At 38.2% G+C, this 27,341-nt stretch overlaps 1 protein-coding gene across 8 annotated transcripts in view; it reads left to right on the forward strand.

The window, feature by feature from the left end:
• The window catches only part of fal (SAM and HD domain containing deoxynucleoside triphosphate triphosphohydrolase falten), a 152,787-nt gene that overhangs the window by 3,348 nt on the left and 122,098 nt on the right, over positions 1–27,341 (forward strand). For all 8 annotated transcript variants that reach the window (XM_076205663.1, XM_076205669.1, XM_076205667.1 and 5 more), the window contains one exon: positions 10,855–10,961. In XM_076205663.1, coding sequence (XP_076061778.1) covers positions 10,855–10,961 — 107 coding nt within the window. The remainder of the gene's footprint in view (positions 1–10,854; positions 10,962–27,341) is intronic.

Raw genomic sequence — 27,341 nt, forward strand, 5'->3', positions numbered from 1 at the left:
GTAACTTTATATTGTATTTACCTAAAACTAACATACAGGAAGGCAGCTTCTTTCGCCCTCTCTATTTCCCTGCAACCTAATTTTGAATTCGCATATGTTTTAAATTGGGCTGTACTATATCATATAAGGTATTCCAGGAGTTAATGCATCTTGCGCGCGCACGCACACACAAACACACTCGGTTGCAGTTCCTGTAGCTGAGGCGAGTTCGCCGAGATCCTCACATAATCTTCTCATAATGTTTACATCCACTTTATACGGAGACGACACCACTGGTGCATATTCCAATGGGTCAGGCATTCCATGATTGTTTTCATGAACCCTTTGTCAGTGGGAGAGGATATCCTTGGCCAACAGTCCTTGAACTTTTAATATTATACATTATTGTTATTATCATGATGAATTTCCAACTAAGTAATGTATGGATTATTTTTATGATTATTTTACCCATTTCCAAAATATTGCCTATTTACATTAAATTTAATTTTCATCTGTCGACTACTAGATATTTAACAATTTGCAGTGATGTGCGAATGAAAAGTGAATGATTAGTTAGGGTAAGCGAACGAGTGATAGTACAGGTGTAGGTGTAGGGGTGATGAGCATGAGTGTGCGTATATGTGTGAGAGTACGACTGTGAGTCTTTGCACGAATATGAATGTAAATATGGAGAGAACATTTATGAGTGTTTGCTTACGAGCGGATGTGTACGAGATGGAGTGCATACGAGTGCATACGAGTGTGAGGGAAGGCAAGCGTGAGTGATTGTGTGTTTGTAGTCCAGGGTTGCGGAGTCGGAGTCGGAGTCGGAGGTTTAAGCTGGGAGTCGGAGTCAGAGTCGGATTTCGAAGAGTACTAGGAGTCGGAGTCGGATTTTTTTTTTATCCGACTCCGACTCCTTAAGTCCAACAGCTGTAAAATACTGTCTATAGATGTGCACTGTGAAATAATTTGTTGCTATATTGCAAATAGAAAGCAGTAGGTCTCATTATTCCAAGTTAAAAAAAAAAAAAAATTAGATATGTTTTGTGTTGAGAAGATTTAATAACCATCCAGTATAGAATAGTTTTATAGCTAATTACAGGATATATACCATTTATAGAAGTTTCCAGAATGTAATTTGTATTAATGTTTCATTCATTCTATACTATGGGAGTTATAGCCAGTGGAATGTATTTCTATTTTTAATGAATATTCAATGAATATAATTATTCAACTTCCTGAATAATTTGTCAACTGTCAAGTGACAGAGATGAATTTTATCTTTAAATAATTTAAACTAGCTACTTTACCTTTGTTGACAGTCTAATTAATTCAGATTATGTTAACATCTAGAACTCCATCATGTACACATGTACATGACAGTGTAGACAATAGTAATCCACTACGTATGCACTATGCACGTACGTCTTCATGTATGTAAAAGTCAAGGGAAGTGATGTGATAATGCCTTGAGATAGACTTTAACCAGTCTCAGAGGCCAGATAGGAATGACATTAAAGCATATGTCACAGCATTTGGTGATGACTGAAAAGGGGAGGAACAACAGCAGCTATGAACAGTGTGCACAGGGGAAGGTTGTCTCTCTCTTTTCTGAACTGATTCCTGTTTTTTATGATAACATGGTGAAATTAATTCTGCAGTAAGTACTAGGTAGGGCATCCTCCATTAACCTTTCCTCATCATGATTTGTCAATTTTTTCCTAATATTGTGGTAGAAGGTTTATTAGAATGGACAAATGAAATAACAAAAAAAAATTGGGGGGGGGAGGGGAGGGGCACAAAGGAAAAAGAAAATGTATATCTTGAAGTGGCAACTCTGCCATGCCAGATTTGAAAGTGCTCATAAGCTGATAGATAATCTTGAGCATAAATAATACCATTATATATCTAATATGTATATATATGTTTATCCGAATATACGTGCTTGTGTGCACATATATATAAAGCTGGGTGAGTGTATATGTGAGTATATTTATCATACAAGTGAAAGTTTCACGTAAAAAATAATATACATAAAAATGTTTATAACATGCTTGTGAATAGGTGTGGGAGGCTGGTATATGAATATGCAGAATAGATTTCCACATAGGGTTCAAGGAGTTAAGGAGTTGGAGTCGGAGTCGGCATCCTAGGAATTCTAGGAGTTTGAGTCGGAGTCGGACCATATACCATCCGACTCCGCAACCCTGGTTTGTACGGTAAGTGTGTGTATTCACTTGGTCTTTGGATCATGTGTTGGACTCGTGATCGACAGCTATTTCCCTCCTGGAAGAGAGCTCAGAGCTCGTAGGTCCGATATATGGGTAATGTTGTGACCTTACACACACACACACTCACCCAACTCCCCGCCCACGAGAGTCAGAGTAACGACCCGAAGCGCAGCTGTACCGAAATAATTTCGGCCCTGGGCAGGATTCGAACCAAGCACTACGGCCACCACCATGCTAGTAGTTCATCGCTCTACCAACTGCGCCACCGAGTCGTGCAATTGTGCGATCAAGTAGTTGTGAATGAGCGTGCGCGCGAGTGTATGAGATTGTGTGTTATCAGGTTCAGCGGGCGGGCGAGCGCGTGTTTGAAAGTGGAACTATGTATATGAAAGAGTGCAATTGAGAGTGTGTGCGTGTGTGTTTATGAAAGAGTGAGGGTGAAAATGTGATTATAGGTGTAGGTGCCTGTGTATTGCAAATTTAACGTTGACACTAGGTAAGGTATCATCCATTATGTGCGAGTAAATCAGGTATTCATCTCATGCCGCGGAGACTAACGAAAGTGTTGCAGCTGTTCCTATAAAATTCTGTCCAGTACTGAAAAGATTAATTCACACACGACAGAGTATTTTTGAGAATTGTTGAATGTGAAATAGATCAAGGTGGGATTGATTGTAGCAGTGGAATGAGCTAGGAAAACAAGTTTGATGGGAAAGGAAATGATGGCAATAGAAAAAGATGAAGCACAAGGAGCATTGGAAATTATGAAAGTTGGCAAGACACCTGGGTTGGATGGATGCCATGAGGAATTCTTGACAGAGGGAAGAACAGTTGCATTGGCTTAGCTATAGTCAACGCAAGGAGAAATGACCGATAAGGCGTGGCTAGGAGATTTCCCGGTGTTGCCACATATGGGCATCCATGGCGAGAACGTGCGTGTGGATGCAATGTTTTCTGAATGCAGTGTGAGGGGGGCGGGGCCAGAGATTAGATGTAGTGGCAACGTCGCTCTCGCATGCACATATGCCATATCTTCACTTAAAGAAACGAAACCTTTGTATAGAAAACATTGCTTTGATTTCTATCTCAGTGGTGGTGTGTGACAAAAAATTATAATATAATCGTATGAGGCAACATTATAAAATTATAAAATAGAATTATATAATAAAATAAAATTATAAAATAATTATATGTGGCACCACAGGGGAACTCCCAGTGCTCCGCCCTAACGGCCAGATCTCAGTGCATAGGGTATAGGAAGATGTGCCTGCGTAAAGGTGGCGGCATACTATGCATTTCTCTGCCTATCCGTCACAAACGGAATGTTTTGCTGGTGATTTTTTGGCTAGCGGTTAATATTATATATATATGTATATATATATATATATATATATATAAGGGGTGTACATTTTTTTTTGCCGATGCTGATGTCAGTGCCGATTCCTATTTACCATTAGTTGCAGCAGCGAAAAAAATACACGGGAGAGACGAGCGATTTCGCTCGGGAAAGTTCCAATGTCGCTCCCGCGGCAAGATTCAACGTTTTTCATGCATTATCCATCATTTGGCAATCCCTGAATCCCATCACCATTGATGAAAGGATCAGAGCAAACACAACTTTCCCGTGATCAATCATTGCATTATCAATCGATATCATAAACGCAACGCATCAATCAACTTTAATTTGTTGATGTACGTACATATGTGTACGCGGTATAGCTGCTAAAGTTCAATGGCTTACCTAGCCTAGCTTCGTATCAGCTGCGTGCGCGCGTATACTAGTACATGTTGACTAGACTCTACACAACTATCGTGCTACATAATGTCACTAGTTTTGAATTGCATGGTACCTGTATGCAGGGAAGTTCATTGGTTGCATGCAGCTAGTTGCCCAATCAACGCGCCGACTACATGTACAATGCACCATACCCAATACCACATCACCGCATGCATACGTACGCTACATATGCAAATTCGCTCCGATATGAGTAACGAGTTAGCCTTCCAATAGTTTGAAGGAAATCGAACCTGCAAAAACATGGCTCTGGAAGTATAAAAAATGGCTCTGGTAATTTAAAAAAAATGGCTCTGGTGAAATAAAAGATGAAAAATGGCTGTGGGAAAAAAAAAAAAAAATTCCCTGAGTTGCAGATGCCGATGCCGATACCAAATCCTATTCACTCTTAGTTGCCGATGCCGATTCCACTATATATTTACGGAATATCAGTTTTTAATATGAATTCATTTAACTATGATTTTTACTTGCTTTATAATCTATATATTTTTATACACGCCAGATTGGGCTACTTTTTAACTATTCTATTATATATCTACTTTTTTATTATGTACTTATTTCCATGAAAAAAATTTGTTTACAAATATTTTAAAGCCAGCATCACTAAGCATAATTGGTGGTTTTATTCTGTAAGCCAGTACATAATCACTAAAACAATACATAATTGCATAAAACAAAACCTTAAAATGATACTTTTTGTTATATTGATGAACAACTTATTAGACAAATCAAACCTTAATATAAACTTTGAAAGCTCTAATAGAATACAGGTGATACTACTTTATTTATAAAGATGCCAGATGTTTTTATCATAGATATTTTTAAGGCTCTAAAGTCTACTTACAAAAATTGTATTTTTGAATTACTGAACTATTAAGCCAAAAACCATAAATATGTATTGTTATGTAATTACTTGTCAAAATACACAAAAAATCTTTATAAATGATTTATTTGGCTATAAATTGCTGTGGAGTAAGTGGGAGTAAATCCGTCCGCCGTTTCTTCGCACATACAAGCTGATAGAATCGACCAAGTCCACGGATGCCCGGATGATTTACTCCCGTATCACTCTTGCTTAATTTCTGTAAAACAATCCCTAAAACATTGGCTATGTGTTAATATGCAGTCAGTACTCAGATACAGGGATCTCAATGAATAATAATAATAATGATAATAGATTGAATAGATAAAATTGTGTATTTACCTAGTTGTATTTTACGGGAAGGGGAGCTATGCTTGTAGTGTCCTGTCTTCATATCTCATTTTATCTAGACTGTTTTTAAATTTGTGTATCTTTTTGCACACACCACATTCTCATCTAACTTGTTCCAAACGTCTATTACCCTGTGGGGAAAGCTGTTCTTTTTCAGGTCTCTTCTGTAACTGTCTTTCTTGATTTTCTTTCCGTGTCCTCTTGTAACTCTACTATCCCATTTTATTAGATCCTCTCCATCAATAGTTTCTATGCCTTTCATGATTATCTATAAATAGTTATCAAGTCTCCTCTCTCTCTTCTTTGCTCTAATGTCTGGAGCTCAAGTTTTGCTTGGCTCTCCTCATATGATAGTGCTGAGAGTGTTGATGCCAATTTCGTAATTGCTCTTTGTATTCTTTCAAGTTTTGTTATACATTTTTTTTTTTTTTTTTTTTTTTTGTACTTGGTGACCACATCGTCGCTGCATACTCCAATCTTGGTCTTATCAAAGTGACTAGTATTTTCTTCACCATTTCTTTGTCCAGATATTTAAATGCCACTTTGTTGTTATTAAATTATAAGTTTCTCCAAAAATTTTGTTTATATGTTTCTCCAGGGACATATTATTCATAATAATGACTCCCAGGTCCTTCTCATTTTCTACTTTTTTTAATTTCTTCTTCTCCCAATTTATATGATCCCACTATTCTTTTTTTGCTTCTTCCAAATTCCGTTATACTACACTTCTTAATATTGAATTCCATCACCCACTACCCAAACCTTAGGGTACTGGTTGGAAAACTCCCAGACCCTCATATGCCTCTACTTTTTTTTATGAATGTCCCCTTTGTGGCTACAGGTAGCAGTACTCCTAATCCCATCCCCCGTCCCGTTTTTTGTCACCTCTTACGACTCAAGTGGGAAGACTTGGTGGTAGCATTCTTTTCCCCTACCACAGGGTAGGCAAAAAAAAAAGAAATGAATATTCAGAGAAATGGTACAGGACAGTAACAAGGGGTTGGGGGACAGCATAATGGAGGGACGATTGTAGTATAAAAGTGTCATCATTTCTCTGTGAACAGAGTTTTCCTCTATCACAGACAAAATGATGTGTGGCTCTGGTCCATAGGGGTGCCCTATATAGACCCTTAAGTATCAACTGCATGCTACTTTGCCACAATAACATGCAGCCAATACCCCAGGTGTGGGTAAAAGTAAGGTGATGAATTGTACAAGGGAGAGAGTGACAGCAGGATGGAAGTGAGCATTAAGGGAGAGAGACTGGAGGAAGTGGATAGTTTTAGATACTTGGGTGCAAATGTGGCAGGAAAGGGAAGAGTGGGGGTGGAGGTAAAATGTAGATTGAGAGAAGCAAGTAAATGCCTTGGTGGATTAAAAAGTGTAATGAGAAATAGACATCTGGGAATGGATGCTAAGAGGAGGTTATATGAAGGAGTGATTGGGCTGACAGCACTGTACAGGGCAGAAACATGGAACTTAAGAGAGGAAGAGAGAAGAAGTTTGAATGTGTTCGAGATGAAATGTCTGAGAAGTATGATAGGGGTTACTAGGCTAGATAGAATGAGAAGTGAGGAGGTGAGGAGGAGAACAGGGGTGGAAAGGGAGCTGGGAGATACAGTTGATGAAAGAGTATTGGGATGGTTTGTACACATGGAAAGAATGAGTTAAGAAAGATTAGTAAAAGAGTTGTGGAAGGAGTGAATATGAGGGGGCTTCTTAGGATGAGATAGATGGATGGGGTGAAAGGGGCATTTACAAAAAAGAGGAATGTCTGTTGAGGAAGGATGGGAGAGGACAAGATAGGGGTGAATGGAGAAGGGTTGTATATGGATGATCCTGTGATGCATGAGGGGGAGTGGGTGGGGGATAGTGGGGTGAGGAAGTATGTATGAGAAATAATTTGATGCAGCCTGAAGGGATTTCTCCCCATCTTCTCCTTTTCTGCATGAGGGGATGGTGAGGGGGGTTGCCGAATTAATGAAGCGGCCTTGCTGTGGATGTGCTGTGTCTTGTGACACTGCTTCTGACCCAGGGCAGTGGACAGGATGCAGGGATGACCTGCCATCCAGGAGGTGCCAAGGTGAGAGGGAGGGAGGGGAGTGGAATATGTAGGGGATGGAATGGGTGGAAGTGGTTTATGCCTTTTTCTTTTTGGCTACCTCCCTTTTAAGGGGGAGAAAAGCCTTTGGTGTATGTATGTATATGTATTATTATAATTTTAGTTATCAATAGTATTATTATCATCATAATGATTATAATTTTTGTTGTTGATATTATTGTTTTAATTCTTTACTGTAGTTCTTGTTTGGTCTCATAAATCACTTATGGTAATTCTAAAGTACCATTGTCACAGTGTTCGTGTTTGTGGCAATTTGCTTATAGTTTTTGTTTCAAGTATGATAATTCCTATTTACCCTGTATTACTATATCCATAACCATGTTGAATTATATATTCTATCCATGCTTTCATAGTTGTGTAATATCATAGAAAACCTTCAGCAATAGAAAATGACTCGTGAGAGTAGAAACCTTGTACTAAAGTTACACAGTTCTCTAAAATGGATTTTGGAATTTTGTTTTATAATCTTGTGACTACTAAAGAAAGGTTTTTAGCTTGTTAAATTGAGATGTTGAATAAGAAGCTTGTGTATATACAACACATATATATCCTAAAATGATAATGAAAATTGATAGTTGTAGTAGTAGCAGTAGTAGTAGCATGATGCTTGAAAGAGAACACAAAGGAAGGGAAAACATATAAGGGCATAATAATACAATTTATTTATCTTAATATGACATCACTTTTTTTCTGGGGAAAAAATGGACAATTTATGGACAACATTAATGAGAAGAATGTGCCTAATGGGCATCGACAAGGGCTTTTATATTGGGTCGTAGATTAGTAAGTTTTAGTTGTTTGTCCCCACGTTCTTCCATGCTCAGTTGTTGTTGTTGTTGTTGTCATTCCCTAGACTGTCTGTCCAAGCAGTCCCGTCTCCCCAAGGAAGGCCACAGCCAAAACTGGGTTTTCCCACAAATCCTTTATAGAGTGTATGTTGTGTTGTTTGCGTGCATGATTGTGTATAATGCAGTCTTCCATTATGTGTTGTATGGTATGGGGTGAAGTGTTACATCCTGGGCAGCTGTTCACAACACGGTCGTCCAGCCTCTTCTGGTAGCTTAGAAGTGCTGGGTGGTGACCGCATCGCAGTCTGGCCAAGTGGACTCTGTCCTTTCGTGGGAGAGAGGATTCAGAAGGGTGGATATCAGGGGGTCTGGCATGCAGCAGTGTGTTGTCTTTCAGTGTGTTAATGGAGCAGTGAGTGATATGATTATGAATATGTTTCCGGAGCCTTACCTTGACACACTCAACACATGGTTCATCACAAACAGACTCAAAATAGCTCCAACCAAATCTACAGCAACACTTCTCACCAACTGGACAAAAGAACACAAATACATACCTCATCTCTACATCAACAACACTCTAATACCACACACAAACACACCGAAAATTCTTGGTGTAACATACGATACATCCATGTCTTTCAAACAACACCTCACAAACATAAAAAACAAATGCACACCTAGACTTAACGCACTTAAGTCAATCACTGGAACAACATTTGGACAAAACAAAGAAACTAATATAACAATATACAAACAATGCATACGCTCAGTGATGAATTATGCGAGTCCTGCATGGGCTCCTAATCTCAGTGAGACACACCACAACACCCTTCAAATCATACAAAACAAAGCTCTAAAAACAATTACAGGCTGCACAAATACAACACCTACAGACCATTTACACCATGAAACAAAAGTCCTCAAAGTCAAGGACCACCTCGACATGAGAGGCACACAAACACTTGCTGCAGCCACCACAAACACATCACACCCGCTACACTACATAGCAGAACACCCACACACACCAAGAAACATTAAAACTACACCCAAAGACCTTTATTACGCACAGATACTCTCTTCTCTTCCTCCACAACCACCAAATACCAGCCTCCATGCTCAGTTTGCGCCTCTGCTTTGTTAGAATTGCATTTACATGGCTAAAACCAGCTTCAGCCATGTATGAACTTGGGAAAGCAAGTAAAAATGGCTCAACCACTTCACAAAGCTGAGGATATTTAGCAGCATTGTAAAAATCGAAGTGGAGAATTGATGGAGAGTGGAAAAGGAGATGGCAGATCGAGCTGACAAAATATTATTGAGATGGTTTGGACATGTGGAAAGAATGAGTGATGAAAGATTAATAAAAGAGGTGTGGAAGGTAGAGGTTGATGGAGTGAATTTGAAGGGATGACTGAGGATGAGATGGATAGATGGGGGTGAAGGAGGCTCTGAGCAAGAAGGGTATGTCTGTTGAGTAAGGATAGGAAAAGGTAGGAAATAGGTATGAGTGTAGAATGATTGTATATGGAAGATACTGTAGCAAAAAAGGGAATGATACTTTGATCCAGCCTGAAGGGGTTTCTCACCATCTTTTTTTCTGCATGAGGGTACGGAGGGGGTGAGGTTGCCAATTAAGGGAAGCAGCCTTGCTATGGATGTACTGTGTTTTGCTGCATTGCATTTGACCCAGGGCATTGATGACCCATCATCCATGAGGAGCTGAGATAGGTGGGGTGGAAGGGAGTGAAATGGGTAGGAATAGATACGTGCCTCTGATTTGGCTACCTCCCTTATAAGGGGGAAAACTTTTGGTATATAGATAGATGTATGGATAAAATATGTACATGGATAAATCTGTAACCTAGCCACTGGAGCTGGGGGGAGGGAGGAGGCAACCCAGCACAATCCAGCAGAACCCAGTGTCTGTCCCAAGTCTGGATAAATAGAGGCTATTGTAAGGGAAAGCATCAGAGTGTAAAACCCCATTGCCAAAACCATGAATGAAAGCAAAAATCAGAGAGAAGATAACCAGGGCAAACCCCAGTTGCAATGCTCAGGGGATTTCCTCAACCCCTCTGATAAGTGGAGGAGGGCTACCACATCATGGTTGATAAGTGTGGCTGTAGAAGCAAGTCTATGCCAGCCAATTGAGAAGTGGCAGAGATGATGAATGCGACAAAAGTAGATGTGTGTGCCTAAGAAACAAAACTGAAAGGGAATAGGGTTAAATAGATCGGGAATGGATGTAAAATTTGTGCAGTGGTTTAGGCGAGACTGGATGGAATGTAGTAGGTGTCATCCTAAACAGCAATTTGAGGGGAAAATGTGGTGGAAGTTTAGAGGGGCAGCAGAGTAATAAAAGCTGAAATAGTTTTAGCTGAAATGCTAAAAGTGGTGAGTGCCTATGCTCCACAGTTCAGCTGCAAAGAGGAAAAGAAGAGGAGTCTCAGGCAAGAAATGTACAGTGCTTACTTCAACTTCAGTGGATGAAAAAATCATACACTAGTTATTTCAATACAGTCCTTGGAAGATTTTGTATAAATCAACAAAATCTGTATATGTTTAAGGGACTATATTTTAATAAATTATATGGTACGACCTAGAGATGTTGAAATAAACTTACATTTCAACACATTCAAGTGTCATTAAATAATCACAATATCTGATCCATTTTTATTTAAACTTTTTCCTTATTGATGTTTTCCCCCTTACTTTGATAGGCTCCAGCAGAGTCCCGGAAGGTGTTCCATGATGCAGTGCATGGTTCTTTCCACTTGCACCCCCTCCTTGTCACCATCATTGACACACCCGAGTTTCAACGTCTCAGGTAACTATCACCACCAGTGTGCTCTTAAGGCTGTGTCTGATGATGTTGAGTGGGGTATGATAAAAATGGAGTGAAAGACAGTTAAAAGTGTTTCAGTGGTTTTAGATGTATAAAGTGTTTAAGGTGGTTAAGAGTTGTATTTACCTATTTGTATTATACCTGGTTGTAGTGTACAGTGTTGTAGCTATACTCATGAGTATCTTTTCCTCCATTTATTAAACTTAACCTTGAAATCATTTATAAAGTTGATTTGGGTTACATTTTCATCCAACTTATTCCATAAATCTACACTTCTGTATGGAAAATTATACCTCTTGACGTCTTTATCATTTATTTACTACAGTATAACCTTCTGTTGATTCTTTTCTATTTCCTTTCTTCCTCCTTTGAAAATTGGTATCACACTTGCAGATTGCCAGTTCATTGGCACCTTTTCCTCTTTTAGTAAACTTATCAAATTATGTATTTTGTTCATCATTTGTTCTCTGCATTCTCTCACTAACCAATTTGAGACCTCGTCAGGTCCTGAGGGCTTTCTTGTTTCCAATATTTTTAGCTATTTAAGAACTTCTATTTCTGTTGAAATGATATATATATTTTCTCCACTCTTTTCTCTCAAATACTTCACCCACATTGAATACTTACTGAAATATTTTGTTAGTTATATCTGCTTGTATTCTTGCATCTTCATATTCTCCTTCAACCATTTTCAATTTGGATATTCCTTCTTTATATTACAAATTTGTAAAATAGCTTGGGTTGGTCTTTGCATATGTCGACTACATCTTTCCCAGATTTCTTTTCTTCTCCATGTATTCTTGTATATTCATTTTTGGCTTTTTTGTATTTTTTCTGACATCCAGAAGACCTGTATTGCCAGTGTGGTCTTGGGCCAACATATCACTTACCTTATCCATGTTATTTCCTGCCTCTTCGTCTTCTTCTTTGGAGACGACTCTTCTTGCTAGTTTCTCTTTCACTTGTATCACCTATCGATCCTACCTTAGCTAATTATTGTCTATATTTTTCTTCCACTGCAGTTTTCTCACTTTGCTCTTCCCTTCATTTGTTCCATATACACATTACCCATATGCATCAGCCAACACCCATTTGCCCTCTTCTACATGGTCACCTTTGACCCTGTGCCATGGGTGCCAACTGCACATCCATACCCACACCATATTTATACCCTCCCCCTTAATCTCAAAATCAACCTATTCTTTGTCTCTCCATTTCCTACTTCATAGTACTGCAGCCATCCCAGAGAACATTGAGGCGCTGCTCCCCCATCCACTATCGCATTGTAATTCTCTTCATCGTTTTCTCTGCCATCCACCACACGACGAAGATCCAGGATATGTCGAGACACTCCCTTGACAGAGATGTTGTTCCAAGAATTTACCTCCATTACGATACCCCTTGTACACAGTGAGATGCACTTACTATCCTTTGGGTTCACCCATACCTCCTGGAGTGGCTAGAGGAAGTTTTAGGCCACCAGAGGAAAGCAAACCTGAAGCTCATTCCCAAGAAGTGCACAATCTTTGTAGCTGAATAACTGTTTCAATGCACTCTCAGCGAATGGCTCCTCAAACCTCTTTTTCAGCTTTGCTGCATTGTCTTGATCTCTCTTGTACTTCTAGGTAAATGGCTAATGCCTAGCCTTCCAGATTAAGGGCAATATAGTTTGTGATGTCACTGACACTCGTTAATTTTACCACTAATTCTGCCTTTCTAAGCCATGCGGTGATGTCTCCATTGCCATCAGACAGCTTTAGGGTTATGTTGATCATCTTGAGCTAATGGCCTCAGCCATGCCAAGATAGCTTGTGGTCACAGGCTAATGTTTCACTTATCTTATCCATGTTATTTCCTGCTTCTTCATCTTCTTTGATGAAGAAGACTCTTCTTGCTAGTTTCTCATACACTCATATTACCTATCAATCCTACCTTAGTTAATTATTGTCTATATTTTCTTCCACTGCAATTTTTCACTTCACTATTCCCCTTGTTCACTCCACATACACACAGCCCATATGCATCAGCCAACACCCAACACCCATTCACCCCCTTCTACATGGTGACCTTTGGCCCCGTGCCATGTGTGCCAAATGCAGCCACCACAAACACATCACACCCGCTACACTACATAGCAGAACACCCACACACACCAAGAAACATTAAAACAACACCCAAAGACTTGTATCACATACAGATACTCTCTTCTCTTCCTCCACAACCACCAAATACCAGCCTCCAGAAACATATTCATAATCATATCACTCACGGCTCCATTAACACACTGAAAGACAACACACTGCTGCATGCCAGACCCCCTGATATCCACCCTTCTGAATCCTCTCTCCCACGAAAGGACAGAGTCCACCTGGCCAGACTGCAATGCGGCCACCACCCAGCACTTCTAAGCTACCAGAAGAGGCTGGATGACCGCATTGTGAACAGCTGCCCAGGATGTAACACTTCACCCCATACCATACAACACATAATGGAAGACTGCATTATACACAATCATGCACGCAAACAACACAATATACACTCTATAAAGGATTTGTGGGAAAACCCAGTTTCGGCTGTGGCATTCCTTGGGGAGACGAGACTGCTCGGACAGACAGTCTAGGGAATGACAACAACAACAACAACTGCACGCCCATACCCGCACCACATTCACCACATTTATACCACATTAAGTAAACTAAATACATATTTCAAACAAACATCACACATGACCCTATCTGATGATGACTCCGAAAACCCTGAGCCTAGTATGAATCAAACCCCTTTAGATATTAGCTCCAAAGAGAAATTCTTGCCAAGAGAAGTTAGAACCACTCTAGTACACTTGCGCTCGGGTCATCATCTCTAAACTCTTACCATCACAGAATAGGCTTGGCCACAAAGCCAAACTGACCCATATGCAACTGTCATACAGAAGACACTGAACACTTCAATTTACAGTTCCCCACCTTAACCATACCCAGATAATACAATAGTCCTTTCTTTATTGACTCAGGAAAATTCACTGGCTACTGCTGGTTACCTGGGAACTTTCGTTAAGGCAAAAATAACCTTTAAAGAGTAAACACTTTGTTTCATTTTATTTTATTTATCTATTTATTTATTTATTTTTATTTTATTCTATTTTTTTGTCTGATTTTATCAGAATTAATTTCTAGTACTTCCCAAAGTCAATAATAGACAAAATACACAAAATATCTTTTGTTTATTAGAGTTTGAACTTACTAATCCTACCCCCAAAACATCTGCTTCAACCATTCTTGTAAAACCTACCCGTGGCACCATGCACTCCACAATGACATCATCAGTAGTGTTCATTCTTCATACAGTGTCATTGTATTTAATGAATAGTGATTGTGTCTAGTGCCACAGACTATTTAATATCAAATTTAGGAATTATGAAAATAAAGAATAACTGAGGAAAATAATTGATTGGGAAGAAAAGAATTGGAAAAAAGAGGCAGAGAACCATAATATATTAATGACGTATAGCACTCAGAAAGTCAGAAGAAAAAAAAATTATGAAAATTGCCTGGTAACAGTGATAGTATTCACGTGCAGAACATACATGAGGAGATAAATGATCTGGTTGCTCTTTTTGTGATCATTCTTGATTTTCCATCACTCCCTTTGTTCCTATTTACATTCCTCTTCCTGACTGATCTCCATATTTCTATTTTAGTTCACCTTACTTATCAATAGATGCATTTATATTTTTCTATTGTATTAATTTTTAATTTTATTTTTATAAGATTAAATCTTTCCTATCCTTATTTCTGGCATTTTACATTATTCAGTATGTTTTTCTTCCTCTGCCCTTCTATCTTCCCATATATATCTGTGATGACATATTGAGGTAATTGTTTCTCAACTTGTGATAAATTCTAATAAGTTGTTGTCTCACACTTGATCTAACCTATGTCTGGACCAGGAAGTCTGAGCACGTGTTCTTATTCTACATTATATTTTCAAATTCTATGTTTTACATGCAATGCAGCATTTATATAAGTATATATATATATATATATATATATATATATATATATATATATATATTATGAAATATATGTATATCAGATAATTTTTATGACAGGTGCATGCAGGACTTGAATCTATTGCTCCGCCATCAATAAGACAGCTGTACAATGCCAAGCAGTAGGTTCAAGTCCTGCATGCAACTGTCATAAAAATTAACTGATTATTGTCGCTGTCACTAGTGAATTTCTCTTGTATATGTACATATATATATATATATATATATATATATATATATATATATATAATATGTATTTACCTAGTTGTATTTTACGGGAAGGGGAGCTATGCTCGTGGTGTCCCGTCTTCATATTTCATTTTATCTAGACTGTTTTTAAATTCATGTATTGTTTTTGCACACACCACTTTCTCATCTAACATGTTCCAAATGTCTATTACTCTGTGGGGAAAGCTGTTCTTTTTTAGATCTCTTCTATAACTGTCTTTCTTGATTTTATTTCTGTGTCCTCTTGTATTTCTACTATCCCATTTTATTAGATCTTCTCTATCAATAGTTTCTATAGCTTTCATGATTCTACAAATAGTTATCAAGTCTCCTCTCTTCTTTGCTCTAATGTCTATAGCTCAAGTTTTGCTAGTCTCTCCTCATATGATAGTTCTGAGAGTGTTGATGCCAATTTTGTAATTGCTCTTTGTATTCTTTCAAGTTTTGTTATACATTTTTTTTTTGTACTTGGTGACCACGTCGTCGCAGCATATTCCAATCTTGGTCTTATCAAAGTGACTAGTATTTTCTTCACCATTTCTTCATCCAGGTATGTAAATGTCACATTGATTGTTGTTATTAAATTATAAGTTTCTCCAAAAATTTTGTTTATATGTTTCTCAGGGGACATATTATTCATATTATTGACTCCCAGGTCCTTCTCATTTTCTACTTTTTTAAATTTCTTCTCCCAATTTATATGATCCCACCATTCTTTTTTTGCATCTTCCAAATTCCATTATACTACACTTCTTAATATTGAATTCCACCTCCCACTTCCTACTCCATTCCCATACTTTAGTGAGATCACTCTGTAGCGACTCACAATCTTCTTCATTGTTCACTTTTTTCAATAATTTTGCATCATCTGCAAAGAAGCTCATAAAACTTTCAGTTCCTTTATCCATATCATTAATATATATAGCAAACATTATTGGGGCCAGAACTTTTCCTTGTGGAAGACCACTTATCAATTCATCACAATTAGTGTTTGTCTCTTATCGCTACTCTCATTTTTCTTTCATGCAAGAAGTCTTCCATCCACTTCAGCAGTTAGTCCGGTATTCCTCCTGCAGTTTCTAATTTCTTAAGCAACTTCTTATGTGGTACCTTATCAAAAGCTTTTTCAGGTCTAGAAATGCACAATCAGCCCATCCATCTCTTTGTTGTATTACATCTTTTAGCCTTGAATAGAAACACATTAAGTTTGTGACGCATGATTGTCCTTGTCTAAATCCAAATTGCCTTGGATTTATATATATATATATATATATATTTTTTTTTCCCCAAATACCTTATCCATCTAAAATAGTATGGTCTTCCTTGTTTCCCCCTATATATATTGGTACTATATTTGCTCTTTTCCAATCTTTTGGAACTTTTTCTTCTTTCAATGAACTGTTTATTAGGCTATATATTTTGTCTGTTAGTTCATTCCTGCATTCTCTCAGAATCCAGTTTGCTATTTCATCTGGTCCATGCGATTTTCTGACATCGAGATTACTCAAGTGTTCCATTATTTCATTCCTTAATACTTCCATCTCATAGGGGGGACTTTCTCCTCCCATTCAATCTCTTCAGGTTGTATGTTCTCCCTTGTAAACACTGATTTAAAATGCTTGTTCATAATTTCTGCCATTTCTATTTCCTCTGTGTATTCTATTCTTCCTTGTTCCTTGTAGTTTCACTAATTCTTGTTTGTTTTTAAGTTTGTTCTTTACAAATCTATAAAATAGTTTTGGTTGATCTTTACATTTTTCCATGACATCCTTTCCTTATTTTCTCTTTTCTTCTCTGTTCACTTGTACATATTAATTTCTATAACCAGTATATATTTTCCATTTTTTGTGTATTTTTTGTCTATCCTCCATTTTATCCAAGCTTTATCCCTTTTATCTTTTAATTCCCTACATCTTTTGTTGTACCAACGTTCTACATATCTTTTTTCTTGTTTTTGCCTTGCAACATACTTTTCCATTCCTTGCTTATAAATTTTTGTTAAAATTTTCAAGTTCTTGCTTATAAATTTTTGTTAAAATTTTCCATTTCTCTTCTACTCTTTGTATATCCTTTCCCAGTCTGCTTTTTTATTTTATTTTATTTTTTTCATCAAAATTTGTTTTTCCATACATCATTCTTCCCTTTCTGTATTGTTCATTTTTCCCATTTATTTTTCTTCGTTTAGTTCTGGTTCAACCAATGTGTGGTCAATTTTACTTATTGGTGTCATATATTCAATGTGATTCTTAGGTCTAGTCTCAATGGCTCTTCCTCATTTCTATACCTAGTGTTCTCTTGTAACCATTATGTCATTGTATGTTCTATAATCATATCAAGTAGTACATTTCCCCATAGGTTGTCTCCACCCTTCACTGTCATCTCTTCCCAGCAGATTTCTTTACAATTAAAGTCACCCATTATAACTTTTCTTCCTCCATCTTCCATTATCTTATTTAGTGTTATCCTTGTGTCTTCTTACATATTCTTGTGTTCTCTCTCTTCCCACGAAGCCATTTTAGGAAGCACATAATTTACCACAAACTTCCTACTCTTCTTGTCCCTGTCCTCTATTTCTATCATAATCATCTCCACTCTCTTCTTTCCATATGCAACATTCCTCACATTTATATCCCTCTTAGTCAGGAACATAACTCCACCTTGTTTTACTTCTCTGTTTCTAATCCAATAGTTATATACACCATGTCCTACACTGTTTGGTGGTAATGGACCTTTCAATTTTGTCCCCACAATTCCCATTATGTCCGGTTGTTTTTCCTTCAGGTAATCATTCAGTTTATCCAAGCCTGTTATTAATCCATCTATATTTGTGAAGGACATTTTTAATTTTCTGTTACCTCCATCCTGTTTTCAGTTTCCCTTCTGTTTTTCTCTCCTATGAACCATTTCCTCAATTTCATATCCACTACCCTTCACAAGAATTTCTCTTTGAATCTGTTCTGTTCTCATTTTTTTTTTTTTTTTTTTAGCTTTGATTCTTTTGTTTTTTCTTCCTCTCTTTCCTCTTTATTCACCTCTTCATCCATACCTGTTTGTACTGGTTACTTTCTGCTAGTTTCCCTGTTTTTGATAAGACATTCCCTGCTGTCGTTTGTGACGTGAATTTAACCTTAATTGGTCTGACCTTGTCTATACTGTATTTCCTTAGTTTATATATTTAATAAATTTCTTTCCCTATTTCCTGTTCACCTTCTTGAAATATTTTTAATACCTTGTTTACCTTTTCTTTCTCATCTCTTACTTTTGTAGTCCTATTTGGATTATGCTTATCTTCCATTCCTAATATAATTATACATTTCTTTTTATCTGCTAAGTCTCTTACTATATTCTCCTCTCTCATCACTTAAATATTAAAAATGTGTCCTTATTGTGTTCCTTCATCTGTTGTTTCACTATATCTCTATATTCAATTTTATTATCCTACTGAAGTTTTTTCCAATCCTTAACCTCTTTTGCTATGGACTCTTTATTCTCTATTATTCCTCTTTAATTCCTTATTCTCATCCTTTACTTCTTTTAACTGTCTTTTTAATTCTTCTATTTCTTTATTTAGGTTTGGTTCTCCTTCTTTAGTTCTTCCAGTTTATCAACTCTGTGTAATTAGCGCGAGTTGGCTGAATCTAACCTCCCATGATTCGTTATTTTTTGTTATTTTTCCTCTAGACTTGCTAATCGGGGGGAGGTTGTCGTCTCCCCCCCATTAAATTCATAGAAATAATTATCTCCACTTTCTATTGAGTTGCTCTTATATATATATCTACTTTTGATCCCTTTGCTGATTTGTTTGACTTAAGCTGTGTCGTCTGCGCACCTTTTGTTTACCCCCCTTTTGACTTCCGGGGCGTGTTCCTCTCCTTCCTCATTTTCTTCCATTTTTCCCAATAATTCATGCCCTTCTCCTTTTTCTTTACCTGCCCACTTCACCACGAATTTTCCCCTTTCCTACTTTCCATGTACTCCCTCGTCGCTGAAAGTCACGAAAATTGCATTTCTTCCCGGAGTTCCAATCTCCGTCGTCTGTCCGACTTGTGTGTGTTTGTGTGATTCACCTTGGTCTTTGGATCACGTGTTGGACTCGTGGTCGAGAACTATTTCCCCGGAAGAGAGCTCAGAGCTCTTACGTCCGATCTATGGGTAATGCTGTGACCTTACACGCACACACACCCCTAACTCCCCGCCCACGAGATTTGGAGTAACGACTCGAAGAGCAGCTATACTAAAATTATTTCAGCCCTGGGCAGGATTCGAACCCGGACCTCCGTAGTGACAGTCGGGGCCTCTACCAACCGCGCCACCGAGTGTGTGTGTATGCGTTCATATAGGACTCGCCTTTAGATCCGGTGAGTCCTGTAGATCCAGTGGGGTCTTGTAGATCCGGTGGAGGCTAGTAGATCCGGTGGATGCCTGTAGATCCGGTGGAGCCTTGTAGATCCGGTGGAGGCCGCAATATCATGTGGATTCCGGTAGATGCTGTGGAGTATTGTAGTTCTAGTGGATCGAAATAAACACCAAATGCATGGAGCCTCTATCAGTACGACGTTTCGCCTGTTATTACAGCTTTTGGAGGTACATGGTCGTAATACACATTACTGAGATTAAATAAGAAGAACTGGGGGAAGAGGGGGAGGGAGAAAGGAAGGGAGGTAGGGAGGAGTGGGGTCATTGAATATTAGGAAGGGTTAAGGAGAAGGTGGGCCAAATGTCTGGGAACAGGAAAGGTTAAGGATAGGATGGAAGAATTGGCTGGGTGAAGGACACAACCGAGGAACAAAAGGAAGAAGAAAATAAGAAGGTTGGGCAAATGTCTACGGAAGGGAGGATTTGGAGGACAACTATGCCTGCGCTACGTGGACGATCGTACTCATCACACTCAGGCGATTCAATCTCCATCGCTTTCAAACTGCATTGAACGAGGTAGAACCCACCATTTAGTTTTCCCTAAAAAAAAAAAATTAACGATTCCCTTCCTTTCTTAGACACACACATATCAAAACATGGTAACCAGCTGAAATTTAAAGTATGCAGAAAACCCACTAACAAAAACGATTTAATTAATTTCTATTCCCACCATGACATCAGGGTCAAGAAAGGAGTAGTGATAGGCTTCTTCCTTAGGGCACTCAGAATATACAGTGAAGAATACTAAGAAGAGTGTTGGTATATCAGGTAAAAGAATTTAAAATTAAAATTTCCAGACTTCCGTATAGATAGATGTAGAAAACGGGCCATCAACATTCTGGAAGGCCGTAGGCAGCAGGGCGGGACAGTCAAACGTTTCGTGTTATCAACCAGCGACGTCGACACCATCCTGACATCATCATCTGTTGGTTGTCAGGCCGGACGGTCCTTCACCGCTTTCGCTATGCCTCTCCAGATGGTTCTATCCTCTGTCAATTCTTTCCAGTCCTCTCTTGGAGCCACCCTCTTCACGTCCTTCTTTTCTCCATCCATCCATCTGTACGTGGGTCTCCCTACTGGTCGTCTGCCCTCTACTCCTCCTTCCATCACCTTCTTTGGTAGTCTGTCTGCCTCCATTCGTACGCAGTGTCCAGCCCACCTTGCTCCTCTTCCCCCTATTTCATCCTGAATATACGGTTACCGAGTCTGATCTCTAATTTCCCTGTTATGTCCTCGTCTTCATTTCTCTTCTTCTTCGTATTCTAAAAAACACCAACTTGGAAGTAGTGTGCTAGAACAGTTGGACAATTAAAAACATCACGAGGACGTAAATAGACATCGGCAAAACGCCGAACAATAAAGCCGGTGTTTATCGGGTTCCGTGCTCGGGATGTGAAAAATCCTACTTTGGATAAACATCACGCGATCTAAAAACCTGGATACAAGAACACCGATAAGACGTCCGCCATGATGTCACCACCAACGCATGTGTTGCACACAAGAACAGTAGGCTAGCAACCACTTGATGGACTGGGAAAATGCATAACTTCTAGTGCATGAACCCAACAAGATCCATAGAAAATGTTTGGAAGCAGCCATCATTCAAGGCACCAACACAATTGAACAAAACAGGGGCATGTTCAATATCTCACCCCACTTAATTCCTTTAATACCCATTGTCCACAAAATTTTAAGCTATCCCTAGTTGCCCTCCAACCTCCCCCCCCCGTAGACATTTGCCCACCCTTCTTATTTTCTTCTTCTTTCTGTACCTCGGTTGTGTCCTTCACCCAGCCAATTCTTCCATCTTATTCTTAACCTCTCCTGTTCCGAGACATTTAGTCCTCATTCTCCTTAACCTTTCCTAATATTCAGTGACCCCCTCCCTCCCTCCCTCCCTCCCCCGTTCCCCCAGTTCTTCTTATTTAATCTCAGTCGTGTGTATGACGACTATGTACTCGAAAAAAGCTGTAATAACAAGCGAAACGTCGTACTAATAAAGGCTCCGTCCTCACATTTGGTGTTTATCTCGATAGATTTGTCGGCAATGCCACGTTCATACAGTTTTAGTGGAGTCTTGTAGATCTGGTAGAGTCCTGTCGATCTAGTGGAGTTCTGTAGATCCGGTTGAATCCTGTAAATGCGGTGGAATCCTGTAGATCCGGTGGAGTCCTGTCGATCCGATGGAGTCCTGTCAATCTGATGGAGTCCTGTAAATCTGAAGGAGTCCTGTAGGTCCGGTGGATTCTTGTAGATCCCATGAAGGCCACTAGATCCGGTGGAGGCCGCTAGATCAGGTGAAAAAGAATTGAAATAATTTTCCATAATAGAAAAAAGCATCCCTCAGACCGCAGTGTGGTTGTGTTTGTATTTTCCGAAAAATATTTATTTCATAATAAAACAATTACCATAGAAATGATAAGATCCGAAGATTATAGATTACATTAGGAATTATAGATTACATTAGGAATTATAGATTACATTAGTAATTATAGATCACATTAGGAATTTTCTTGCTTTGCTTCAGGCAAATTCATGAATGATGTCATCAAATCTCATATCCATCAGTGTCAGATTCAGTGCTGAGGAATGCTTGATTTGTCAGTCTGTTTTGGCCCATGGAACTCCTCAGGTATATCTTGATGATCTTCAGTTTGCTGAAAAACCTTTCACAAGAAGCAACTGATGTCCTCGCAGTCAGTTTCAGTGCAACACGAAGGTTAGCGAACTCATCACAATTCTCAATAAAAGTACCGAGTCAATCTTAATATTTTTTCATGTAGACATTTTAGCTATTGGCTTGCTGAATAATTAAACATTCCATATTTTTTATTTAATACCCCTATTGTACTGTAGAAAGGATAAGATATTTTTTTCTTCCAAACGCAAAAATTGTCGATTACGGTAAGACGTTCAGGGCTTCTTCGACCTCATTTGTTTTTATAATTAATATTTTGTCAGCCTTGTGGGTGGCAAGTCCAAGCAAGGATTGTCGTCCCCCCCCCTAAAAATCCCGCCCCCCGGTCATACGCCCCCTCCCCTGCCCTCCTCCTTGTGTGGGCCTTGTTTATGGGAAGTAATAATTCTCAGGAAGGTAGCAAGAATGCGAATGGTTACATTATCATCAGACATAATGAAAACATATGGAAATCGTAACGACAGTGATTAAAATAGTAGGCTAATAGTGAAAATGAAAATTGCAATGGTGATTGTGTATTGGCAATATTTATAGTAGTAGATAGTAGTAACAAGAAAAATGCGTACCATGAATGATAAAAACACTACTCGTATAGTATTAATTAGTCTTAATAATGAAATGAAAATATCGAGTGGTCGAGATAGTGACGATGACAGTTGAGACATTAATGCACTCGAGTATATGAGGTACTGGAGTAGCCTACACCGTTTCACCCTGGTGACCTTAACACGGATAAAGACACTGACATTGGCCCAGGTGAAGGTGAGATGAAAGGAAAGGAAGGCCACGCCAACCATATTAGGGTGCGCTGTGTATTCAAGTCAGGCACTGATGTCGTCAGCCATTATCAAGTAAGTAGCTGCATTCGAAAATATGAATACACATACACATTCATATACGAGCATACAAACATACGTATGCATGCTAATGCATACACAGACGCATATGCGGAAACGTATATGCGTACCTTATACTCGCATTATATATGCACGTGCATATACGTGAGCGAACCACTCATAAAGTAACGCTTACACACTCATACACACGTACACACACGTACATGCGCGCGTGGAGAAATGCAGACATATGCATAGATACAAGCATACATATCCACGCATGCACACTCGTGGCGCAGTTGGTAGAGTTCCCGGCTGCCACTACGGAGGTTCGGGTTTGAATGCTGCCCAGGGCTGAAATGATTTCAGTATTACTGCTCTGCGGGTTGTTACTCCAACTCTCGTGGGCGGGGAGTTTGGGTGTGTGTGTGCGTGTAAGGTCACAGCATTACCCATAGGTCGGTCATATACGAGCTCTGAGCTCTCTTCCGGGAGAGAAATAGCTGTCTAACACGAGTCCAACATATGATCCAAAGACCATGATGAATCACATGCATACATACACAAATCCGTACATACGTACGCACGCACGGTTACACATTTATTGATAGAGAGAATCTGATAAAAGGGGATGATAGAAATTCAAGAGGGCACGGAAAGAAAATCAAGAAAGACAGCTATAGAAGAGATGTGAAAAAGAACAGCTTTCCTCACAGAGTAATAGACATTTGGAACAAGTTAGATGAGAAAGTGGTGTGTGCAAAAACAATACATGAATGTAAAAATAGTTCAGATAAAATGAGATATGAAGACGGGACACCACGAGCATAGCTCCCCTTCCCGTAAAATACAACTAGGCAAATACACACACACGTCCGACAGACGGCGAAGACTGGAACTCCGGGAAAAAAGGCAATTTTCGTGAATTTCAGCGACGAGGGAGTACATGTGTTGTATTAGTAGGGAAGGGGAAAGCTCGTGGTGTAGTGGGCAGGTGAAGAAAAAGGAGAAGGGGAGGAATTATTGAGAGAAATGAAAGAAAATGGGGAAGGGGTGGAATAGGCCCCAGAAGTTAGAAGGGGGGCAAACAAAAGGTACGCAGACGACTCAAGTGAAGTCGAACAAGTCAGCAAAGGGATCAAAAGTAGAAATATAGATAAGAGCAACTCAATATAAAGTGGAGATAATGATTTCTATGGATTTAATGAGGGAGGAGACGACAACCTCCCCCCCGATTAGCAAGTCTAGAGGAAAACTAACAAAAATGAACGAATCATGGGAGTTTAGGTTCAGCCAACTCGCTCTAATTACACAGAGTTGATAAACTGGAAGAACTAAAGAAGGAGAACCAAAACCTAAATAAAGAAATATAAGAATTAAAAAGACAGTTAAAAAGAAGTAAAGGATGAGAATAAGGAATTAAAGAGGAATAATAAAGAGAATAAAGAGTCCATAGCAAGAGAGGTAAAGGATTGGAAAAAACTTCAGGAGGATAATAAAATTGAATATAGAGATATAGTGAAACAACAGATGAAGGAACACAATAAGGACACAGTTATTAAAGTGATGAGGGAGAAGGAGAATATAGTAAGAGACTTAGCAGATAAAAAATGTATAATTATATTGGGAATGGAAGAGAAGCATAATCCAAATAGGACTACAAGAGTAAGAGATAAGACAGAAAAGGTAAACAAGGTATAAAAAATATTCAAGAAGGTGAACAGGGAATAGGGAAAGAAATTGAAGAAATATATAGACTAGGGAAATACAGTATAGACAAGACCAGACCAATTAAGGTTAAATTCACATCACAAACGACAGCAGGGAATGTCTTACGAAAAACAGGGAAACTAGCAGAGTGATCAGTACAAACAGGTATGGACAAAAAGAGAGATGAATCAAGAGGAAAGAGAGAAAGAAAAAACAAACAAAAAGAATCAAAGCTAAGGGAAAAAAAAACAGAACAGAGTCAAAGAGAAATTCTATTGGAGAGTACTTGATATGAAAGTGAGGAAATGGTTCATAGGAAAGAAAAACAGAGGGAAACACAGTGTCCTTCACAAATATAGATGGATTAATAACAGGCTTTGATGAACTTAATGATTACCTGAAGGAAAAAGAACCTGACATACTGGGAATTGTGGAGACAAAATTGAAAGGTCAATTACCACCCAACAGTGTAGGACAGGGTGTTTATAATTATTGGATTAGAAACAGAGAAGTAAAACAAGGTGGAGTTATGTTCCTGACTAAGAAGGATATAAATGTGAGGAATGTTACATATGGAAAAAATAGAGTGTAGATGATTATGATAGAAATAGAGGACAGGGACAAGAAGAGTAGGAAGTTTGTTGTAAATTATGTGCCTTCTAAAACGGCTTCGTGGGAAGAGAGAGAACACAATAATATGTAAGAAGACACAAGGATAACACTAAATAAGATAATGGAAGATGGAGGAAGAAAAGTTATAATGGGTGACTTTAATTGTAAAGAAATCTGCTGGGAAGAGATGACAGTGAAGGGTGGAGACAACCTATGGGGAAATGTACTACTTGATATGATTATAGAACATACAATGACACAATGGTTACAAGAGAATACTAGGGATAAAAATGAGGAAGAGCCATCAAGACTAGACCTAATACTGTTATCACATCACAACCTGAAATAGTGGATAAGATTGAATATAAGACACCACTTAGTAAAAGTGACCACATATTGGTTGATCTGGAACTAAATGAAGAGAAATATATGGAAAAAAATTTACAGTACAGAAAGGGAAGAATGATGTATGGAAAAACAAATTTTGATAAAATGAGAATTCTTTAAAAAAGCAGACCGGGAAAGGATATACTAAAAGGAAACAGCAGTAGAAAAGATGGAAAATCTTGACAAAAATTTATTAGGAAGAAGGAAAAATATGTTCCAAGACAAAAACAAGAAAAAGGATATGTAGGATGTCGGTACAACAAAAGATGTGGCCTACGAGTTCAAAGATGAAAGGGATTAAGCTTGGATAAAATGGAAAGACAAAAAAAAAAAGGAAAATATACTGGTTATAGAAATGATTATGTACAAGTTTTGCAGAGAAGAAAAGAAAAAATATGAAAAGGATGTCATAGAAAATGTAAAGATCAACCAAAATTATTTTATAGATTTGTAAACAACTGAAAAACAAACCAGGATTAGTGAAACTACAAGGAGGAATAGAATACACAGAGGAAATAGAAATGGCAGAAATTATGAACAAGCATTTTAAATCAGTGTTTATGAGAGAAATTAGAAACTGTAGGAGGAATACAGGGCAAACTACTTAATAGGATGGAAGATTTCTTGCATGAAAGGAAAATGAGGGTGGTGATAAGAGACAAACATTCCAATGGGAGCTTTTGCAGTGAGGAAGTTGATACCAGACACCGCCAGATTTTGTCATTCTTGCCAGAAAATAAATACTTTTTTGGGCAAGTTTTATAAGCTTACAGAGGTGTATCGTTGTACATTATTGTGTCTGAAATTTAAGCCAATTAATTTCATGATTGCAAACGGCATATATCATTGTTTGAGCCTCTATTTATAATCACAGATGATATTCGTAAAACAGCCTATAATTGTATCAAACCAAGTAATTTGTCATTTTCTACCGACTTCAATGGACGTATACTGATATATACTTTCATTTGAATGCACCAAGCAATAGGCAAATCCATGTGATGTATCGAAAATATAATTTTGCATCGAAAACTTAATTTTTTCGGTACGATAAACTTTGTCTTAAGTTATATATTTTTTTAATCTGACGTGCAATTTGCCACAGCACACGTAAAATTTTTCATATATGTTTGAAAATAGCTCCCAGCAGATCTAAGAGGCTATTTTTTACAAAATTGTCGTCAACTTCGTACGTCCGCCACCACTGTTGTTATTTTTTATCTCACTGATTATCTTCATATACAGGACGTGACAATGATATCCATTATTTTTCAACACTCTCAGATAAAATGCATAAACCGAAATTAACATTATCTTATTTTTACTGCTCATAGTTACCTCAGTAAAAATAATTACCTATTTTTAGTTTTACCTTATAATTGAATTAACAAAGCCTTATCACACACCAGTAAGTAATAATTATA

This window comes from Oratosquilla oratoria, chromosome 22 (genome assembly GCF_046742065.1).
Source record: "Oratosquilla oratoria isolate Oo_2021 chromosome 22, ASM4674206v1, whole genome shotgun sequence".
NCBI classification, from domain to species: Eukaryota; Metazoa; Arthropoda; class Malacostraca; order Stomatopoda; family Squillidae; genus Oratosquilla; species Oratosquilla oratoria.